General features: G+C 44.2%; 1 protein-coding gene across 6 annotated transcripts; it reads right to left on the bottom strand.

Annotated features, from left to right (window-relative positions):
• Nucleotides 1-131: 131 nt before the first annotated feature.
• Nucleotides 132-5,946, bottom strand: LOC123439926. Of its 6 annotated transcripts, XR_006630231.1 has the most exons (5): nucleotides 4,309-5,946; nucleotides 3,606-4,221; nucleotides 3,149-3,487; nucleotides 2,918-3,063; nucleotides 132-2,791 (listed from the first exon to the last, which is right to left on the bottom strand). XR_006630231.1 is itself a non-coding variant. In XM_045116540.1 (3 exons), exons 1-2 carry the CDS (start codon nucleotides 5,929-5,931, stop codon nucleotides 3,171-3,173), a joined length of 2,643 nt encoding a protein of 880 aa, XP_044972475.1. In that variant the 5' UTR covers nucleotides 5,932-5,946; the 3' UTR covers nucleotides 132-3,063; nucleotides 3,149-3,170. The 6 variants fall into 6 exon arrangements, 3 of the variants coding, with proteins under 3 accessions (XP_044972475.1, XP_044972482.1, XP_044972495.1); XR_006630226.1 differs by having other exon boundaries at nucleotides 3,606-5,946; XM_045116540.1 differs by having other exon boundaries at nucleotides 132-3,063; nucleotides 3,606-5,946.
• Between the last annotated feature and the right edge of the window lie 14,820 nt (nucleotides 5,947-20,766).

Below are 20,766 nucleotides of genomic sequence, written 5' to 3'. Positions count from 1 at the left end.
ACCTATGTTAAAAAAAAACCGCAACAAAAGTTCGATTACAAATGTTTTCGCAATAAGACCTTTGTTGCGAAATAGATAAAGAAGTTTGGCTGATACATTGATCCGCCGGCCCATGCGTAGCAGTCCTCATATTTTTAACAGTGAAAGGCATCCAAGGCGCCACATTCATTCAGCTCAAAAGCAGTGTACAACATGAAATACAATGCCTTCAAGAATTATGGTAGAGAGAAGAGGGATTTAAGAAAAGGCAAGTGCTATGATCATGAGCGGAGCACAACTGAAGACAGGTTCTAGAGACGTGCTTACAACCTGATGAGCTATATTGTGAGCTATGCCGTTAATTTCCCTAGATATGTGGAACACCTGCGAATGCAGATCTTGAGTGGTCATGTAGAATTTGGCAAGAGAATTCCTAATTATCCACTCCTTGGATGGAGGCTTGGATTTGAACTTGTACACTCCTTTGAATTTGCAGCCCCAGCCGGCAAACCTGGAATTTTAGAGCATTTGAAAGCCGCATCTGAAAAAATTTAGGCCCTGAAATAAGCAGGTCAGTTCTAATACAACCTTGTTGCGCAAAATACTAGGAATTAGAGTATCTTGCTGCTGTGAATTCAAGCTTGCTTTCTGAGGAGAAACAAAATGAATTAAGCTAATGTCAGCAGGGGCAGCAGCAGAATGAAAGATCTGATGAGGATCAGCAAATTTCCTAGCAAAGAGACAATAATTCCTAGGTTTCCATATGCGCCAGAGAAACTAAAAATATTGGAATAGATGCATATGGGTGATTCATATTAAGCAACACTTGGAAAAATTTCTGCATAGATTGTTGATCTTCAGTAAGAATATTAGTCCTAAGGTACCATGGATGAGCAAACCACGAGCTCTAGCAAAATTACAGTTAAAGAATAAATGTATTTCATCTTCATCAAGGTTGCAACAACAACATTGTTTAGCAGTATGAACCAAGAAGCGACCTGTTCTCAAACCTGTGGGAAGAGCTTTGTGAAGTAATCTCCAAGATGAGCGACTTGCCTGGGTTGATTGCTTGGTTGAGTTTGAAGTTCCTGGAGACACAATCTTCAAGAATTATTTTAGTTTGTAGGATAGTAGTGGTTGTTGGTTCCTCAAAAAGAGAACTAACAAGCTCATTGTTCCAAGCTTTGTGTGCTGGGATCCAAAGGTCATTAACAGTTTAACCTGAGCAGGATAAATAGAATTGGCAGGCCGAATAATAAGATGGTTGTGCATATTGGTCCAGGGTGGGCACCAAGGGGTGCTCCAAATTGAAAGATTACCTTGTGCGATATGATATGATACTCCGTTTTTGTATACAAGGCCATTCGTTTTTTCTGTCAAACTTTGACTTATAATTTTGGTCAACAAAATATGGGTTATACGTCATAAATGTTAGATCGTTGGAAAGTTCTTTGAAATGTGCATCCAATGACATGCTTTTTGTGGAATACAACTCACATTTATTGGTAGAACTAATTGTAAAAGGTAGACATAAAAATATTAAGTGGGCTTGTATAAAAAACGGAGGGGGTAGAAAGAATGAGCCTTGAGCTCAGGAAGCAACTTTAGGATGGAGGCCCAAAAGGCAGACTCTGGAGCATTTGAACTAGTAGTCCAAAAAGAAGAGTCCCGGAAATATTTTGATTCAAGAACAAAGGTGTAGTTGGGAATTGGAGAATTTGCAGTTCTCCAGGCCGAAGCCAAAATGAGACCTTGATGATGGCCTGATGATTTCTAATGCCGGCCCTCCCTCTTTCTTTGGAGTGCAAATATCTTCCTAAGCCCTAAGACAAAGGCTTCTGGTAGCAATAAACTTCTTAGTGAACATGATATTAGACATGTAATAAACAGGGATAGCCGAGAAGACAGATCTAATAAGCTCCAATATAGACGCATGAGAGAGAATGTCAGATTTATATTCTGGAAGCTTAACCATGGATTTATGAAGCACAAAGTTGTAGGCAACTGTCCTGTTCTTGGCAGGGGGAATGAGAAGATGGGTAGATTTGCATCCATGGAAGGAACAGGAAAGATAGTTCTAATGTTTGAAATGGTACCCTGATCAACATGAGCACTGAAGAGAATGACAGCATATAATTGGTCCATCAACCAGACAACATCATTCCGAAACATGCTGCTAGTTAAAATAGACAAAGAGGTTACCACTATCTGATAAAAGCTCAGAGAGCAATTTCTCACATGCTACAGTTATACATGAACTTCATCAGTAGTCACAAATCCTAATAAAGCAGTGAGGACGAGCAGCATCAATTTGTGCAATCAGTTCAAGAGAGAATTAGCATTTCACAGTGACCCCAGCTTTACATGAGGCTTGGAAAAAGACTCACAATTGAAAACAAAATTAGTAATAAACATGGACTAAGGTAGAATTTCATAAATACAACAGAACGTTCAGGTAAATCATTAGTAAGCTGATCCAAGCAATCATGATATCATAATAATATCAAAAACACATATGCACCTAGCTTGTTAACTTGCAGTTTCTAAGCATAAGCTGTCCTTGTATCTTTTTTTCTTTTTTTGAAAAGGAGCTGTCCTTATATCTGTATGACAATGTCATTCTCAGCACAAAGCTCTTGTTATCTCATGCACGAAAGGCAAACAGCCAAACAGGGCCAGCTTTTCATTAAAGCCATCAAGCAGAACACAGAACTACAGATAGCATTACCATCTACCACTACTGCTAATTTTTACTCTCCTTTGTGCATACCCTAATTTCAACCTCTGGGTCTGGTCATTGATCCTTCCAGAACTGCAGGAAGAAAACCATTTTGTGTCAGTAAGATGTGAGTACTTTCGGTTGTGAGACACAACCACATGAACCGTATGAACCTCACTACGTCATGTGAGCAGCACTAAACGTACGAGATGGCCGCACCCATCAACAGGTGCCGACCAATGCTTAATGTCTGCAGGCGCTGCCTCGTAGATAGTCATGTTCCTTCTTTGCCAGCCTTGGAGCATTCATCCATCCTCCCTCCCTCTCTCCCCGGATGCGTATGTCGGTTTCACCACATGGACAGACTACGATAAAGGGCCCAAGGAACCAAAGTTAATCTAAAGGCCAAGAAAATCAGCTTATGGCTGATACAGAAGTCTAGCAACAAACCTGTACCAACTAGAGTCACACCTCAACTTTTTGAGGGGCTTCTATCCCTCAACCGTGCCTGTGCTGCTGCAATCTCTTCCTTCAGAGAATCAATTACTTTTTGCAACGCAACCTTTTCAGCTTCTCGAGCAGCAGAAGCGTCTTCAATCATTTCCCTCGTCCCAACTTCACGTCTTGGTAGGTAAGCTCTTTGATCCGTATTCTTTCCAGTTGCATCTCTTTCCTGAGCATCTTTCACGGGCCTAATTGGTCTAAGGTAGTAAAGTGTTTTAGTTGAAACCCTCTTACCAAGTTCAGGATTTGCATCTACTGGATTGCTAGAATACATCTTATTGTTTCCTACAAAAAGATTAAGATAAAAGAAAGGAAGGCTGCATTAGCACTAGTTTGTTGTGATGTTTAATTTGCCTGTTGTCTGGATTGATAAATAGAACTGTCACTTCATGAATTCTCATACCTGAGCTCTTCCTGTTGACCACTATGCAATCTTCCATAAGGGTATCTGATTGTTGGTTTAATGCTGATGCATCTTTATTAGCTTTTTCATTACCTTCCATCGGCATTGCACCCACCTCGTGTTCCTTGCCAACTGAATCATCAAACTCTTCATCACTGATCACCATGATGTCTTCAAGACTTGGCTGCACATGACCTACAGTTGCACCCACCTCATGTTCCTTGCCCACTGATTCGTCAAACTCTCCATCAAGGATCACCACGATGTCTTCAACACTTGGCTGCACATGACCTACAGTTGCCCCAATAGCCTTTCTGTTGGTTGTGTTTACTGCTCGCTTGACAAGGTGACGGAAAGCTACTTCACCATGTTCTGAGCTGCTATTCTGTTTAGTGAAGACATTAGGTGCTTCAACTTTACGGTGTTTACGAGGCAAGCCTTGTTCCATGACCGACACCCTAGATGATTCATCAACTGCACTCACCAAGACTGCCTTCACATCAGGTGAAGCTTGTTTCACACTTCTTGTTTTTGTGCCCTTTCTTACACATCTCAGGGCCGAATCATTCGCAATTTGTGCTGGCTCGGCACCTTCCGCAAGATGCTCCACGGTAACCTGAATAGTGTCCAGGCCATCGAGTTTTTCAACAAGAGGGATATCAGTCTGTGAAACCTCGAAAGTATTTAATCTCGAAAAAAATACCTCGAAAGTATCTGGCGGAGACATCCCTGGTTGCACATGCTGCTTCTTGCCCGAATTACCATCATGAAGCACCTCCATGTTTTTGTCCCTTGGGCTAACTAAAACAGGAAATTCTTTCAAATTTACATTGTTGTCGATGGAAGTATCACACCCAAAAGCATACGGCTTCCACCATTGTGCATACTCAAACGTCACAGCCAGCATATACTGTGGAACGATGAAGGCGAAATTTCTAGGCTCCATAAAGTATGTTCCCCAAGCAATCTTCCAGTCTGAGTTGACACGGGCAACAGACCCAGGCACGTCCTGGTCGAAGCCAAGCTGCCTTGCAACACGATGAGGATTGTACTGCTCAATGCAGCGCATGCCTACAAGTTCACAAGCACGCAGACACTGCGCAAAGGATAGCAGTTGTATACTTCTTGCCATGTCCCGGCCATGAACCCAAGAGCAACTCTTCTTGGGAGACGGAGCAAAGGTGCTTCTTCCATAGGGCCTCCACTCAAACTCCCTTGGCGACATGAACACTCTGTGAACATCTATGGTGTCAGTTACCTTGTGGACTCGATGCCACCGGGCAGCCCAAGGCTGGTGACGAGCAACGAGGTCAAGAGTGGTTGCCATTTCAGGGCGAAGCTCCGGGAACCTGGCCAAGACCCACAGCTGGAGGATGTGCAGCGGCGCCCACCCCACGAACGGCTGGTATCTCTTGTCCAAATTGATGTAGCGGTTCAGCGCGGAGAGGTCCCTGTAGATGCTGGCGAGAGCAGCAGGTCCGAGCGCAACGCAGCTGCCGCGCGCCAGCCGGGCAGCGATAGGGAGGACCTCCGCCCGGACCACGTCGAACGGCGGCGCCGGCAGCACGAAGAGCGACAGCCACATGGCCAGGAACGCCCCGTGCTCTAATAACCCGGCGGCGTCACCGTCGCCCGCTGCGGGCCCCTCTCCTGGCGAGGGCTCGAGGAATGGCATCGCCCACGCGCGGTGGTCGGGTTTCTGGCTGTCGCTCCGGTAGAGCGCGCGGCGGACGCCCTCGAGCGCCTCCACATCCTCGCGAGGCGCGCCCTTGAGCGACGCGCGCACAGGCCTGCCGAGCAAGGGCAGCCCCCCGAGCACGGCCACGTCCTCCAGCGTCACCGTCGCCTCCCCCCAGGGGAACACAAACGTGTTGGTCTCGGCGGACCAGATGGCGGCGAGCTGAAGCATCGCGCCCTCGTCGCGCCGCACCCGGTAGGTGGTCGCCAGGACGGCGTCCTGGATCCCAAGCTTCCGCCACAGGGGCTCGCACCGCGGGCGGAGCTTGGCGACCCACCGCGTCCACAGATTTGGAGATTCCGCCCAGCCCTTGAACTCGACCTGGAGCCCGTCGGCGAGAATAGGGCCGGCGTTGCTGGGCGGAGAGGGTAGAGGGGGGCGCTGGGCGCCGCCCGCGCGGGGGTGGAGGAAGTGGGCCAGTCGAACGGCGGGGGGTGACGGGTCGGTGGCGCTGGAAACGACTGGGACAGTGGACTCTTGGACAAGGAGCTTCTCGCCGCCGGCCATGGCGATGGCGATGGGGTTGGTGGTCCGGTTTGGGGTTCTGGGCTTTGAGGAAGGGGCAGGCGCATTCATCATATCGCCCATGATTGCGGCTGTTATAAATGCTTTTTTTTTGCCTAAAAAGGTAAAGTTTTAAATGTTTTTCACAGAATTTTTGGCGGTTAGAATACTCTTTTGATCTGCAGCACTGGATCTATGTTCTAAAAGAGCAGTCCGTATGTGGTTTTGTCGGTATTTATCGTCGGTATTCAGTCATTAATACAAACATAATTTAAAAATAAAGAACCAAATTAATTAGCTAGGGATCAGACTACAGATCCCTAGCATCGCATCAGACTAAGCTAGAGCCGTTGGATTAGAGAGATTAACTAGACGGTTTGATTTGATGCTTACAACGTGGGCCTAGAAGAGAGTTTGCTTCCATACAACAAGGTCTGTTATTTCAGTTTGCTTCCTACCAAAACTACAGGTGATTGCTTCCTACCCAAACTGCACCCTACAATCACGTGATTTGAGTTTGCTTCCTTTTCTGTTGTCGAAAAGAAAACAAAAGTGTGCTTCCTACCATAACTCCATCCTAAAATCACGTGATCATACAATTTTAGGTCCGATTGTTCTTAACATCTCGGTTTCATATTTATTTTTTATTTATCTAAAAATGTTAAAAGAAAATTTGCTTCTAATATTACTTAAGTGTGCTTGTGATGAATCCCTATTATTTAGTTATGCTTCCGACTCCGATTGGATTTGTATTGTCATATGTCCCACATACACCATATAATACTTGCCCAATTTGCTTTCATTATATGAGCCATGTTTCCATGACAACAAACCATTTTTCCTTAAAAGAACATTTTGACCCCAACACATTAGATGCTTCCTCACTGTATTAACATTGCTTCAGAAACACTATTGGGTGCTTCAATACTGGAATGGTAGTCAGTAATTCAATTTGTTTTCTTGAATCAAGATTAAATTCTATTCAAACCTATGAAAGATACACCGTTTATACATGATGCAAATGAATAGAAGGTATTCAGCGATAACTCATACTGCATCTACAATATAATACTGACGAAGAAAGCTAAGGTGTCCATGTAAGCATGCGCGCCTCGTGCCTGATTTGCCGCACCGTCGTTGCGGTCCCTTTTCTATCTCTCCCTTGCTCTATTACATCCACTGCGTTCATACTACCCTTGATGACCCCAAATTAGGGGGTGTCTGTGCATGCGCGCCACACGAGGGATCCATCGAGGAGTTGTGAGCTCTCGACGTGCATGCACCCACAAAATGTGCACCTTGCTAGTTTTCTCCTAGCTGATGATGAGAATACTAGGAATGGATATACTTGATCTCATCTCATGTTGTCCACCATCTTGATAGCATGTCTTCCGATTCACTCCCACCCTGAATACAGGATGACCGAAATACACTATATATGAAGCATGGAATGAAGCAAACTGAACAGTATATAATCACATGTATAATGTATATGAAGCAAATTTTACACACGGAAGGAGCACAACTATGGGGAGTATGAAGCACAGTGTAGAATCACGTGTATGAAGTATATGAAGCTAATTTTACACACCGAAGGATCACCGCTATGAGGCGTATGAAACAAATTGTACATCATGAAGAAGAAGCGCACAAGCATATGACATCTGAAGCATGAAAATTTGGAAGCGTCATATACACCAAGCCTCAAGTAATTTCAGCATAGTGGAAGCATATATTGTTGAAGAATCTAAATAATCAGCGCTTGCTTGCTGCCAATATGCGGGTGCACAATTTGGTTATCTAGAAGAACGATTTCATCAAAACAAAATTGGTGCTTTGGGAATAAAACTAATCGTGGATGGAGCAGACATGAAATTTTGAAAATTATAATGAAAACTACAAAAGATTGAGATGTAAATTGTTGTCATTATTTGTTATGTTCTTACGACATTAACTAAAATTTGTATATGATATATATAATGATCAATTACATCTGACAGAACCATGAAAATTTAACAAAAATCTATAGATAATATGGTGATTAATTATACGTAGGATGGAAGCATGATTAAAAATAAATAAAGATTGAAGGACTCAATACCTAGGTCAGAACCTTGTATGCTGCCTATGAGGGAAATTAAGGTCCCGAATCTGGGAATCTTCCTCGCATGCTGGCTTCGCACCACAACCGGGACGACGATCCACTTGCTGGACAGAGGATTGAGAGTGCGCTCATGCTCGTGGTGGATAATGTGTGGCGCGATCACTGTACGACGCACCTGTGCAACATATATGAGAAAGGTAAGAAGCAACAACTAAATTTGCAACCAGATTGTACCCAATTGGAAACAAAAAAAGTCGAAGTTGTGGACTTGTATCATAAGCAACATATATGAGAAATGTAGGAAGCAAGATGACATTCTTTAAATACAAACAATTCTCTTGATAGTGTAGCAGCAAGTTAAAAAAATAGAAACATCTTTATATTGCTGCAAATTATATGGATTGAAAAGCGCATAAAGCAAAGCATAGATATTGCAAAACATCAAACTAATTCTATCTCAATGTAAGTATGTAACGCATACCTACTGGAAGCATACAATTTTGAAACTGTAATTTACAAATGCACGGTCCCAACATGTGTGTTCATCGATCCTTTGTGATGTACAAATTTATTGTTATCTACGGAGGCAAACAAACAGGATTGAATAAGCACGTACATGATGCTTATGAAGCATGGTTCTACTGATGTCAATAAACTGAACTGGAAAAGCAGTGCTTCCGAAGCATGGATATGGAAACCATTACTATGCAGAAGCATTAGGGCTCGACCCCCTAATGCTGGGATAGTGTACCTGCGATTTGGCCCGGGAATTGCATCGGTGGTGACTGGTGAGGACGATGTGGAGTGGAGTCTGGAGAGGAGCAGGGAACGAATATGGGTGATGAGAGCTGGGTGTGTTGCTCAAGGACAAAGTGGGAACGGGCTGCTGGTGTGCGCTGGAATTGGAGAGGACAGGTCGGCCGGTGCGTTTGACGACGAACTCGGGGGAGGTTCACGCGAGGCGAGAGCGGAAGGGGATCTGTGTTGTGAGGTGGTTGTGATGATCGACGACGAGGTGAGATGGGGCCAGGAGGTGAAGCACGAAGTCAAAGACGACGGGGTGTTGGTCGGCGGCGAGGTCGGGGGAGAGAAGGGTGGAGGGATATGCGTGAGTTAACTAGGGCGGGATATGCGGGTGATTAGCCCCTGGTCTTTGGGATTTGTTTTTCATTAGGAAGAAAAATCTGTGGAGAATCAACAGCAACCGACAGGTCCAATGATGTACTCGTATCAGACTACAGATAGAGAGTATTTCCCATTAATTGGATAGAAACCAAGCCATTAATCCCAATTAATCAGATATATAAAATTAATTACACAAACAAATAATTAAATTCATCTAATTACACAAACAAATAATAATCAGATATATAAAATTAATTACACAACCAAGTATGAATTTTTTGCGCCAAATCAATTATGAAATCGAGTCATTAATGCAATTTATTAATTAGTCACACACTTAATTTGGGATGCAAATAATTAATAGTAGGAAGTTCTTTCCAACCGCCTCACCACTCTTTCTTTATAAATCAATACTTTTTTAATATACAAAAGATCATAAATCTAACTTTTTAAAATTAATCAAATTAAAATTTTCTTTAGAAAATCCTCTGATTTATTTCCTTTTCACCCTTTCCTTACAAATCGGTACTTTCCTACCGTACAAAAAATCACGGATCTAAATTTCCTAAATTAATAAAATCAGTCGATCCCTTCATTAGTATCATATTCTTTATAAAATCTACTGATTTATTTCCTCTCCACTCTTTCCTTACAAAAGTATCACGGATCTAACTTTCCTAAATTAATCAAACTAGTCGATCCCTCCATTAGTCTCTTAAAGGGGACTTGGTTGCTTCCGTTTTGGGGTTTCTTCGTCTTCCCTTTCACGTGCTTTTTTCGTCTTCCCTTCTACCTGGTATTTTTCGTCCTTTCTTTTGCTCCCCACGTTCTCGCTCGCAAAATAAACGAAGGGGGCTGCTACGCATCTACCGACGGATGTTTTATATACATCCGTCACCTGCACGACCGTAAGATCGTGGCGAGCAGCCATCCGATCTGCAGATGGGTGCTCCGTCGGGCATCAAATTTTTCCTGAAACGACGGTCAAGTTGCAGAAACAATCGTTTTGTTGCAAAAAAAAACTTTTGACCTAACAATTCCTGAAACAACTGTCGAGTTTCAGAAACAATTTGCTTGTTGCAGGATTTTTTTTCTTCGTTTTGCGGGAGAATTTTTTGCAACAAAGGTCATGTTTCAGGAATTTTTGCAACAAAGGTCAAGTTGCAGAAGCACTACCTAGCGAGCAGGAAAGCTCTTGGCGGCGGGGCGGCCAGCGGGGCGGCCGGCGAGCTCTTGGCGGCGGGGCGACCGACGATCTCTTGGCTTGCTTCCGGTGGAAGCCGTCATCGCCATGCCTGGGTTCCCTCCTTCTGCAACTACTTCCAAGTTGCACTACTTCCAAGTTGCAGGAACAACGTCCTGAAACAATGGAGTTGTTTCAGGAAAACGGGTCACGGCTCGTCCGCCCAGCCACGTGGCAAACAAAGGAGGCGGTGGACGCGAGAGCAGGATCAGTCGGTTGAAAGGTAACGTTTCTCATAAATGAACCACGGAAGAAAACCCAACAGACCCACCTAACAGAAAACCAATGAACATGTCCCCTTTCCTCCAAGGCCGCTCGCGCGGGCGGCTCCAGAGGAGCTAAACCCTAGCTAGTAGCCCCTATCCCATGCTCATCTGGTTGTCACCGCTGCCGCCGGTATTGGCGGTGCCCGACCGTCAAGGGCGGCGGGCGTGGTGGGTGCGCCCCGTCCGACGGGCTTCCCTTGCGCGTGGGCGAGATGTCAAGCGGGCGACACAGCAGGATTCTTCCACCGTCGCCTGAAACCCTAGCAAGCCCCTCTTCCACCCATGGCATCGTCTCCTAGAGGTGCGGCAGGTCAGATCTCCTCCAAGAGACGTGTTTCAACTATGGTGGGTAACTGGGTATGCGCATCCAGCCTCCCCTTCATGTGATTTTCTTCCACTCTGCATCTGATGTGTGAGTGTGTACAGACAGTTGCTCTCATCTCAGTTCATCTACTTGTGTGAAGCAAGGGGTGCGAGCCATGGAGAAGCTGCAGCAGGTAGGTGGCAAGCCACCACTTCCACTCCTCTCCTCTCCCCTCTCATATGCTCCCTCTCTTTAACCCCTATCTCTTCTCTGTAGGTACAACATTCAGAGGAGAGGAGGTGGAGCAGCAAACCAAAATCCATACATCTTCACCTCCCACCCAACACCAATGTAGTGAGCTTCCCCTGTACTTGTTACAATTAAGTAGGCCTGCACTTTGTACATTTTTGTGCTTCAGTCTTGGATGACATTCAGTTTTGTAAAGTTCAGTCCCCTTTTCCTCTCTCTGATTTAAACATGAACAAATTCCACTCCACTAGACCCGTCATGTTGCCGCAAAGAGGAGTGGCACCCCCCCCCAATTACCCGTTGTTTTGAGTGAATTGCCCTTCAGGTTTAGACTTGCCATTAGTAGAGATATTATCACTCATCCTTTTAAAAAAATTATTCCAACAAGATAGTTCTTCCTCATGGAGATGCTTTGCATGAATTATTTAGAAAACAGAGAACGTGTCAAGTTTGTCCTTGTGCTTGTGACTATATATGTTCTATAATGGTTGTCAAAATGGTATGCAGGAGCAAGAATTGCATGATCAACACAAAGACTTGAGGAATATGGTCGTATTATTGAGCTTACATGTTACACTTTCTGTGTGTAACATAGTTTTTTACAATTAAATTAGGTCTTCTCTTTGTTGCCAACACAAATTCTAGACCTGATTGATGAAGTTTATGAATTGCACGGAATAAAAGGAATATTCTTTCTAATATAGAAAGTCCTTTGTAGAAATAAAGCATATCATCTCTCTTTTCTTACAAGACACCAGGTGTGCTAAGAATGATCTCTATATGTCCTCGCAAGATAGATGGCAAAGTAGCTCAATTGTGCATGTCGATGAGACTTACCCGAGACTTCTGTAACACTCGGAAGATGATTCATCCATTCAAATTGGATATGGCTTTCTACATGGCATGCAGTATAACCTGCCAAATCACTCATAGGCATAAGTGTTTTTAAGTACGGTACCCAAATGATTCACCCATGACCTATTCTTGAAATTTATTTATAATAACTACTCAGAACACGAGTGGTTGATTTTGTAGGGTGAAAATATGACGATGAAGCTGAGAGAAGAGAGACTGACTATGATCCATGAACATGATGTGCATCAAGAGATGGTATGACTTCTCCAGAGAACCATCTTGATTGTTCCTTTTTCTCCATATATGGCTGACCATTGGCAAGGTTATTCAACAGTGACAAAACACACTATCATGTTCCCATAATATCTTGGTCGTTTTTTTATTCTGTAAAACAAATCATTATTTAAGTGATGATAAACTAAAGTTGAAAACATATACAAAGAAGTAAAAAAACTAAAAGTTCCTTCAAGGCCATAACCCCTGCATGTTACATTCCCCTCATGTCTTTGTCAATGACCATGAAGGTCATGCACTTCAGTTGCATAAGATACAATGAGCTTTCATATTAAACCTTCAACAAAACAAAATCTAGGCGACAACTCTAGGTTTATTTGTTTGTATATGATTCCATATGATGGTTTATAAAAGTAACCAACAAGGTATATTTCGTACGTGGTCGAGAAGGAGCTACCATCACGATTGATTATGTTCGTCCTGGACTAATCATGACCAATTTGAGAAGGAGCTACCATCGCGGTTTCAATTAGGCGGTTTATTGTAGTTTTATCAATAGACATAGAAGTTTCTTACCACAATGTCTTTGTATCGAAGATTAAGATGCTAGTTTTATATCCATTGTCTGCTTGGCTCAACATTTTTTGGATAAAAAATTGATGGAACTTGTACATATATTCTGGTCAAAATCGGTGAAGTAAAATTAACGGCCCTTTAACCAATTACCATTTGACCATTGGTTCATTTCTATATATTTGTCAGCCTGTGGCAATGCGCGGGTACTATGCTAGTCATATACAAATCTGGTATATTTTTCTTAGGAACCATTTGTACTACTCCTTCCGTTCCTAAATTTAGGATTTTTTGAAGGATTGGAATCCTTAGGATTTTTTCCTCTATAGATCTTTTAATTCATAGGATTGGATCCCATAGAATTTTTTCTATGGAATTTGTTTTTAGATTTTGTTGGAAATCTAACATCCACTTCAACTTTTTTTTTTTGTTCTTTCTATGACATCGGACACTCTTTGCTAATCCTATAGGGTTTAAATAGAAATGTCACTCCAAACCTATATTTTTTCCATTCCTGTGTTTACAAAATTTCACGAATCAAAGAGGCCTTAAGTCTTTTTTAATATTACACCATGGACTACATACATACTGATGTATATAGATATATTTTATAGTATAGATTTATTCATTTTGCTTCATACGTAATCTATAATGAAATTAAAAAAACTTATATTTAAGAATAGAAGGAGTACAACACCCGATAAAAAAATTATATTTTTTAAAAAGGATCTTGGGCTTGTTGGTAGACAGGCCAAATGATGATGTCGCTGGCCCTGGCTCGCTTGCACAAGCTTCGGGGTCCGAGACTCACGAAGAGCATATCCGACAGATCCCGCAAAACTGTTGTAAAATATTTATCATAAACGCAAATATGTGATACTGTAAACATCAAGTAAAGTAGATTTAGCAAACAACGCAAACACATATGGCATAATTTGAACTAGCAGTTCGCGCCTCATATTACATCGTCGGAGTTTCTACGAAAACATTGTTCATACTCCATGGTGAGTTGGAGAGCATGAACACCATGTCGTACTCATCATTTAGGGTCTCCACCCATGTTGTGGCTGTTGGAAATATGCCCTAGAGGCAATAATAAAATGGTTATTATCATATTTCCTTGTTCATGATAATCGTCTATCGTTCATGCTGTAATTGTATTAACAGAAAACACTAATACATGTGTGAATGAATAGATCACAATGTGTCCCTAGCAAGCCTCTAGTTAGCTAGCTCGTTAGTCAATAGATGATCATGGTTTCCTGATCATGGACATTGGATGTCATTGATAACGGGATCACATCATTGGGAGAATGATGTGGTGGACAAGACCCAATCCTAAGCCTAGCACTAGATCGTATTGTTCGTATGCTAATGCTTTTCTAATGTCAAGTATCTTTTCCTTCGATCGTGAGATTGTGCAACTCCCGGATACCGTAGGAGTGCTTTGGGTGTATCAAACGTTACAACGTAACTGGGTGACTATAAAGGTGCACTACGGGTACCTCCAAAAGTGTCTGTTGGGTTGGCACGAATCGAGATCGGGATTTGTCACTCCGTGTGACGGAGAGGTATCTCTGGGCCCACTCGGTAGAACATCATCATGAGCTCAATGTGACTAAGGATTTAGTCACACGATGACGTGCTACGGAACGAGTAAAGAGACTTACCGGCAACGAGATTGAACAAGGTATAGGTATACCGACGATCGAATCTCGGGCAAGTTCTATACCGACAGACAAAGGGAATCGTATACGGGATTGATTGAATCCTTGACATCGTGGTTCATCCGATGAGATCATCGTGGAGCTAGTGGGAGCCACCATGGGTATCCAGACCCTGCTGATGGTTATTGGCCAGAGAGGTGTCTCGGTCATGTCTGCCTGTCTCCCGAACCCGTAGGGTCTACACACTTAAGGTTCGATGACGCTAGGGTTATAGGGAATTGTTATACGAGATTACCGAAAGTTGTTCGGAGTCCCGGATGAGATCCCGGACGTCACGAGGAGCTCCGGAATGGTCCGGAGGTAAAGATTGATATATAGGACGGATGGTTTCGGACACCGGAAGTGTTTCGGGCATCACCGGTAACGTACCGGGACCACCGGGACCACCGAAGGGGGGCTGCGACCCCAAGAGGTAAGATGGGCTAAGTGGGGGTGGGAACCAGCCCCTAGTTGGGCTGATGCGCCTCCCCACTCAGCCCATGGCGCAGGGGAAAGAAAAAGAGGGGGGGAACCCTAACTTAGGTGGGCCTTAGGCCCACCAGAGGGGTGCGCCACCCCCTCCTCCCCATCTGTCCGCCACAAACCCCATCTGGGAGGGCTGCCGCACCCCCTAGGGTGGGAACCCTAGGGGTGGCACCCCCTCTCCCCTTCCCCTATATATAGTGGGCACTTTTGGCCTTTGGAGGAAACAGTTTTCCCTCTCCCTCGGCGCAGCCCTGCACTTCTTCCTCCTCCTCTCTGCCGGCGCTTGGCGAAGCCCTGCCGGGAGACCTCGTCTCTCCACCAACACCACGCAGTCGTGTTGCTGGTCTTCTTCCCCAACCTCTCCCTCCTCCTTGCTGGATCAAGGTGCGGGAGACGTCACCGGGCTGCACGTGTGTTGAACGCGGAGGTGCCGTTGTTCGGCACTAGATCGGAATCGCTGCGAGTACGACTCCATCAACCGCGTTCTAGCAACGCTTCTGCTTAGCAATCTTCAAAGGTACGAAGATGCTCTTACCCCTCTCTCATTGCTGGTCTCTCCATAGGAAGATCTGAACATGCGTAGGAAAATTTTGAATTTATGCTACGTTACCCTTCAGTGGCATCCGAGCCAGGTTTTCTATGCGTAGATTCTATGCACGAGTAGAACACAAAAGTTGTGGGCGATGGTTTGTCAATTTGCTTGCCGTTACTAGTCTTATTCTTTTCCGGCGGTATTGTGGGATGAAGCGGCTCGGACCGACCTTACACGTACGCTTACGTGAGACTGGTTCCACCGACAGACATGCACATCGTGCATAAAGGTGGCTAGCGGGTGTCTGTCTCTCCTACTCTAGTCGGATTGGATTTGATGAAAAGGGTCCTTATGAAGGGTAAATAGCTTTGGCATATCATCGTTGTGGCTGTCACGTAGGTAAGAAGGCGTTCTTGCTAGAAACCCAAATCAGCCACGTAAAACTTGCAACAACAATTAGAGGACGTCTAACTTGTTTTTGCAGGGTTTGACATGTGATGTGATATGGCCAAAGTTGTGATGTTGCATGTATGATGTATGAGATGATCATGTTATTGTAATAGGTTTCACGACTTGCATGTCGATGAGTATGACAACCGGCAGGAGCCATAGGAGTTGTCTTAATTTATTGTATGAGATGCAACGCCATGTGCTTGCTACTTTTACTTCATTGCTAACGGTTAGCCATAGTAGTAGTGATAGTAGTAGTTGGCGTGACGACTTCACGGAGACACGATGATGGAGATCATGGTGTCACGCCGGTGACGATGATGATCATGCGATGCCTGAAGATGGAGATCGAATGAGCAAAGATGATAATGGCCATATCATGTCACTATATGATTGCATTGTGATGTTTATCATGTTTTACATCTTATTGCTTAAAACAACGGTAGCATAATAAGATGATCCCTCCTAAAATTTCGAGAACGTATTCCCCTAAGTGTGCACCGTTGCGAAGGTTCGTTGTCTCGAAGCACCACGTGATGATCGGGTGTGATAGATTCTAACGTTCGCATACAACGGGTGTAAGCCAGATTTACACACGCAAAACACTTAGGTTGACTCGACGAGCTTAGCATGTACAGACATGACCTCGAATACAAGAGACCGAAAGGTCGAACATGAGTCGTATGGTTGAATACGATCAGCATGAAGTTGCTCACCATGGTGACTAGTCCGTCTCACGTGATGATCGGACACGGGTTAGTCAACATGGATCATGTATCACTTAGATGACTAGAGGGATGTCGATTTAAGTGGGAGTTCATACTTAATTTGATTAAATGAACTTAATTGTCATGAACTTAGTCTAAAAGTTGTCTTTATAAATATTGTAGATGTCCAACGTCAACCTCAACTTCAACGCATTCCTAGAGAAAAACAAGCTGAAAGATGATGGTAGCAACTATGCGGACTGGGTTCGCAACCTGAAGCTCATCTTTGAAGCAGCTAAAAAGGCTTATGTCCTTAATGCGCCGCTAGGTGACCCTCCCGCTCCCGCAGCAGCCCAGGACGTTCTAAACGTCTGGCAAGCGCGGAGTGATGACTACTCTCTGGTCAGGTGTGGCATGTTATACAGTTTAGAAACGGGGCTCCAAAGACGTTTTGAGCAACACGGGGCATATGAGATGTTCCAAGAGCTGAAGCTAGTTTTTCAAGCTCATGCCCGTGTCGAGAGATATGAAGTCTCCGACAAGTTCTTCAGCTGTAAGATGGAGGAGAACAGTTCTGTCAGTGAGCACATACTCAAAATGTCTGGGTTACACGGTCGTCTGACTTCACTTGGAGTCGAACTTCCGGATGATGCTATCATTGACAGAATCCTCCAGTCTCTCCCACCAAGCTACAAAGGCTTTGTGCTTAACTACAACATGCAAGGGATGGAGAAAACCATTCCCGAGTTGTACTCGATGCTCAAGTCTGCAGAAGTAGAAATCAAGAAGGAGCATCAAGTGTTGATGGTCAACAAGACCACTAGTTTCAAGAAAGGCAGGGGTAAGAAGAACTTCAAGAAAGATGGCAAAGCTGTTGCCGTGCCCGGTAAGCCAGATGCCGGGAAGAAGAAAAAGAACGGACCCAAGCCTGAGACTGAGTGCTTCTACTGCAAGGGAAAAGGTCACTGGAAGCGGAACTCCCCCTAATACTTAGCGGACAAGAAGGCCGACAACGTTAAAGGTATATATGATATACATGTTATTGATGTGTACCTTACCAGCGCTCGTAGTAGCTCCTGGGTATTTGATACCGGTGCTATTGCTCACATTTGCAACTCAAAGCAGGAACTGCGGAATAAGCGGAGACTGGCCAAGGACGAGGTGACGATGCGCGTCGGGAATGGTTCAAAGGTCGATGTGATCGCCGTCGGCACGCTACCTCTACATCTACCGTCGGGATTATTTTTAAACCTTAATAATTGTTATTTAGTACCAGCTTTAAGCATGAACATTGTATCAGGGTCTTGCTTAATGCGAGACGGCTACTCATTTAAGTCAGAGAATAATGGTTGTTCTATTTATATGAGTGATATGTTTTATGGTCATGCTCCGCTGGTGAATGGTTTATTCTTGATGAATCTCGATCGTGATGTTACACATATTCATAGTGTGAGTACCAAAAGATGCAAAGTTGATAATGATAGTCACACATACTTGTGGCACTGCCGCCTTGGTCATATCGGCGTTAAGCGCATGAAGAAGCTCCATACTGATGGACTGCTAGAGTCTCTTGACTTTGAATCATTTGACACATGCGAACCGTGCCTCATGGGCAAGATGACTAAGACTCCATTCTCAGGAATAATGGAGAGAGCCTCCGATTTATTGGAAATAATACATACTGATGTGTGTGGTCCAATGAACGTTGAAGCTCGCGGCGGTTATCGTTATGTTCTCACTCTCACCGATGATTTGAGTAGGTATGGGTATATCTACTTGATGAAGCACAAATCTGAGACGTTTGAAAAGTTCAAGGAATTTCAGAGTGAGGTTGAGAATCAACGTGACAGAAAAATAAAATGTCTACGATCTGATCGTGGAGGAGAATATTTGAGTCACGAGTTTGGCACACACCTAAGAAAGTGTGGAATCGTTTCACAACTAACGCCGCCTGGCACACCGCAGCGCAACGGAGTGTCTGAACGTCGTAATCGCACCTTATTAGATATGGTACGATCTATGATGTCTCTCACCGACTTGCCGCTATCATTTTGGGGACACGCATTAGAAACTGCAGCATTCACTTTAAATAGGGCACCGTCTAAATCCGTTGAGACGACACCGTATGAACTATGGTTTGGCAAGAAACCTAAGTTGTCGTTTCTTAAAGTTTGGGGCTGCGATGCTTATGTGAAGAAACTTCAACCAGAAAAGCTCGAACCCAAAGCGGAGAAATGCGTATTCATAGGATACCCTAAGGAAACTATTGGGTATACCTTCTATCTTAGATCCGAAGGTAAAACCTTTGTTGCCAAGAACGGATCCTTTCTAGAGAAAGAGTTTCTCTCGAAAGAAGTAAGTGGGAGGAAGGTAGAACTTGATGAGGTAATCACACCCCCTCTCGAACAGGAAAGTAGCGCAACGCAAGAAGTTGTTCGTGTGATGCCTACACCAACTGAAGAGGAAGTTAATGATGATGATCATGAAGCTTCGGATCAAGTTACTACTGAACCACGAAGGTCCACAAGGGTACGCTCTGCACCAGAGTGGTACGGCAACCCTGTGATGGAAATCATGTTGTTAGACAACGGTGAACCTTCGAACTATGAAGAAGCGATGGCGGGCCCGGATTCCAACAAATGGCTTGAGGCCATGAAATCTGAGATAGGATCCATGTATGAGAACAAAGTATGGACTTTGGTGGACTTGCCCGATGACCGGCGAGCCATAGAAAATAAATGGATCTTCAAGAAGAAAACTGATGCAAACGGTAATGTAACCGTTTACAAAGTTCGACTTGTCGCAAAGGGTTTTCGACAAATTCAAGGAGTTGACTACGAAGAGACTTTCTCTCCCGTAGCGAAGCTGAAATCAGTCCGAATCATGTTAGCAATTGCCGCCTTTTATGATTATGAAATTTGGCAAATGGACGTCAAAACAGCATTCCTTAACGGGAATCTTAAGGAAGAGTTGTATATGATGCAACCAGAAGGTTTTGTCGATCCTAAAGGTGCTAACAAAGTATGCAAGCTCCAGCGCTCCATCTATGGGCTGGTGCAAGCATCTCGGAGTTGGAACATTCGCTTTAATGAGGTGATTAAAGCGTTTGGGTTCATACAGGTTTACGGAGAAGCCTGTCTGTACAAGAAAGTGAGTGGGAGCTCTGTAGCTTTCCTCGTATTATATGTGGATGACATATTATTGATGGGGAATGAAATAGAGATGTTGGAGAGCATAAAGGCCTATTTGAACAAGAGTTTTTCAATGAAGGACCTTGGAGAAGCTGCATACATATTAGGCATCAAGATCTATAGAGATAGATCGAGACGCCTCATAGGTCTTTCGCAAAGTACATACCTTGACAAGATATTGAAGAAATTCAATATGGAAAACTCAAAGAAAGGGTTCTTGCCAGTTTTGCAAGGTATGAGATTGAGTAAGACTCAGTCGCCGACCACGGCAACAGATAGAGAGAAGATGAGTTCTGTCCCCTACGCTTCAGCCGTGGGCTCTCTAATGTATGCCATGCTGTGTACCAGGCCTGATATAAACCTTGCGATAAGCTTGGTAGGGAGGTACCAAAGTAATCCCGGTGCGGAACACTGGACAGCGGTCAAGAATATCCTTAAGTACCTGAAAAGGACTAAGGAAATGTTTCTCGTTTATGGAGGTGACGAAGAGCTCGTCGTAAAGGGTTACGTCGATGCTAGCTTCGCCACAGATCCGGATGACTCTAAGTCACAAACCGGATACGTATATGTGTTGAATGGTGGGGCAGTGAGCTGGTGCAGCAGCAAGCAAGAAGTCGTGGCAGCATCTACATGTGAAGCGGAGTACATAGCTGCTTCAGAAGCGGCTCATGAAGGAATTTGGATGAAGGAGCTCATCACCGACCTTGGAGTGGTTCCAAGCGCGTCGGGTCCTATGACACTCTTCTGTGATAACACTGGAGCCATTGCCATAGCCAAAGAGCCCAGGTTTCACCGGAAGACGAAGCACATCAAGCGCCGCTACAACTCCATCCAGGACCATGTCCAAACTGGAGTGATAGATATTTGTAAAGTACACACGGATCTGAATATTGC

The sequence above is a fragment of the Hordeum vulgare genome, chromosome 1H (genome assembly GCF_904849725.1).
Source record: "Hordeum vulgare subsp. vulgare chromosome 1H, MorexV3_pseudomolecules_assembly, whole genome shotgun sequence".
In the NCBI taxonomy this organism is placed as follows: Eukaryota; Viridiplantae; Streptophyta; class Magnoliopsida; order Poales; family Poaceae; genus Hordeum; species Hordeum vulgare.
Note: the sequence above shows the minus strand (reverse complement) of the source record. Positions and strands in the feature narration are given on the sequence as shown.

Coding starts and splice junctions, on each gene's coding strand:
- LOC123439926 (XM_045116540.1), bottom strand. CDS start 5,931: ATGGGCGATATGATGAATGCGCCTGCCCCTTCCTCAAAGCCCAGAACC. Junction 3,488..3,605: donor GGTCAACAGGAAGAGCTCAG/GTATGAGAATTC, acceptor ATCTTTTTGTAG/GAAACAATAAGATGTATTCT.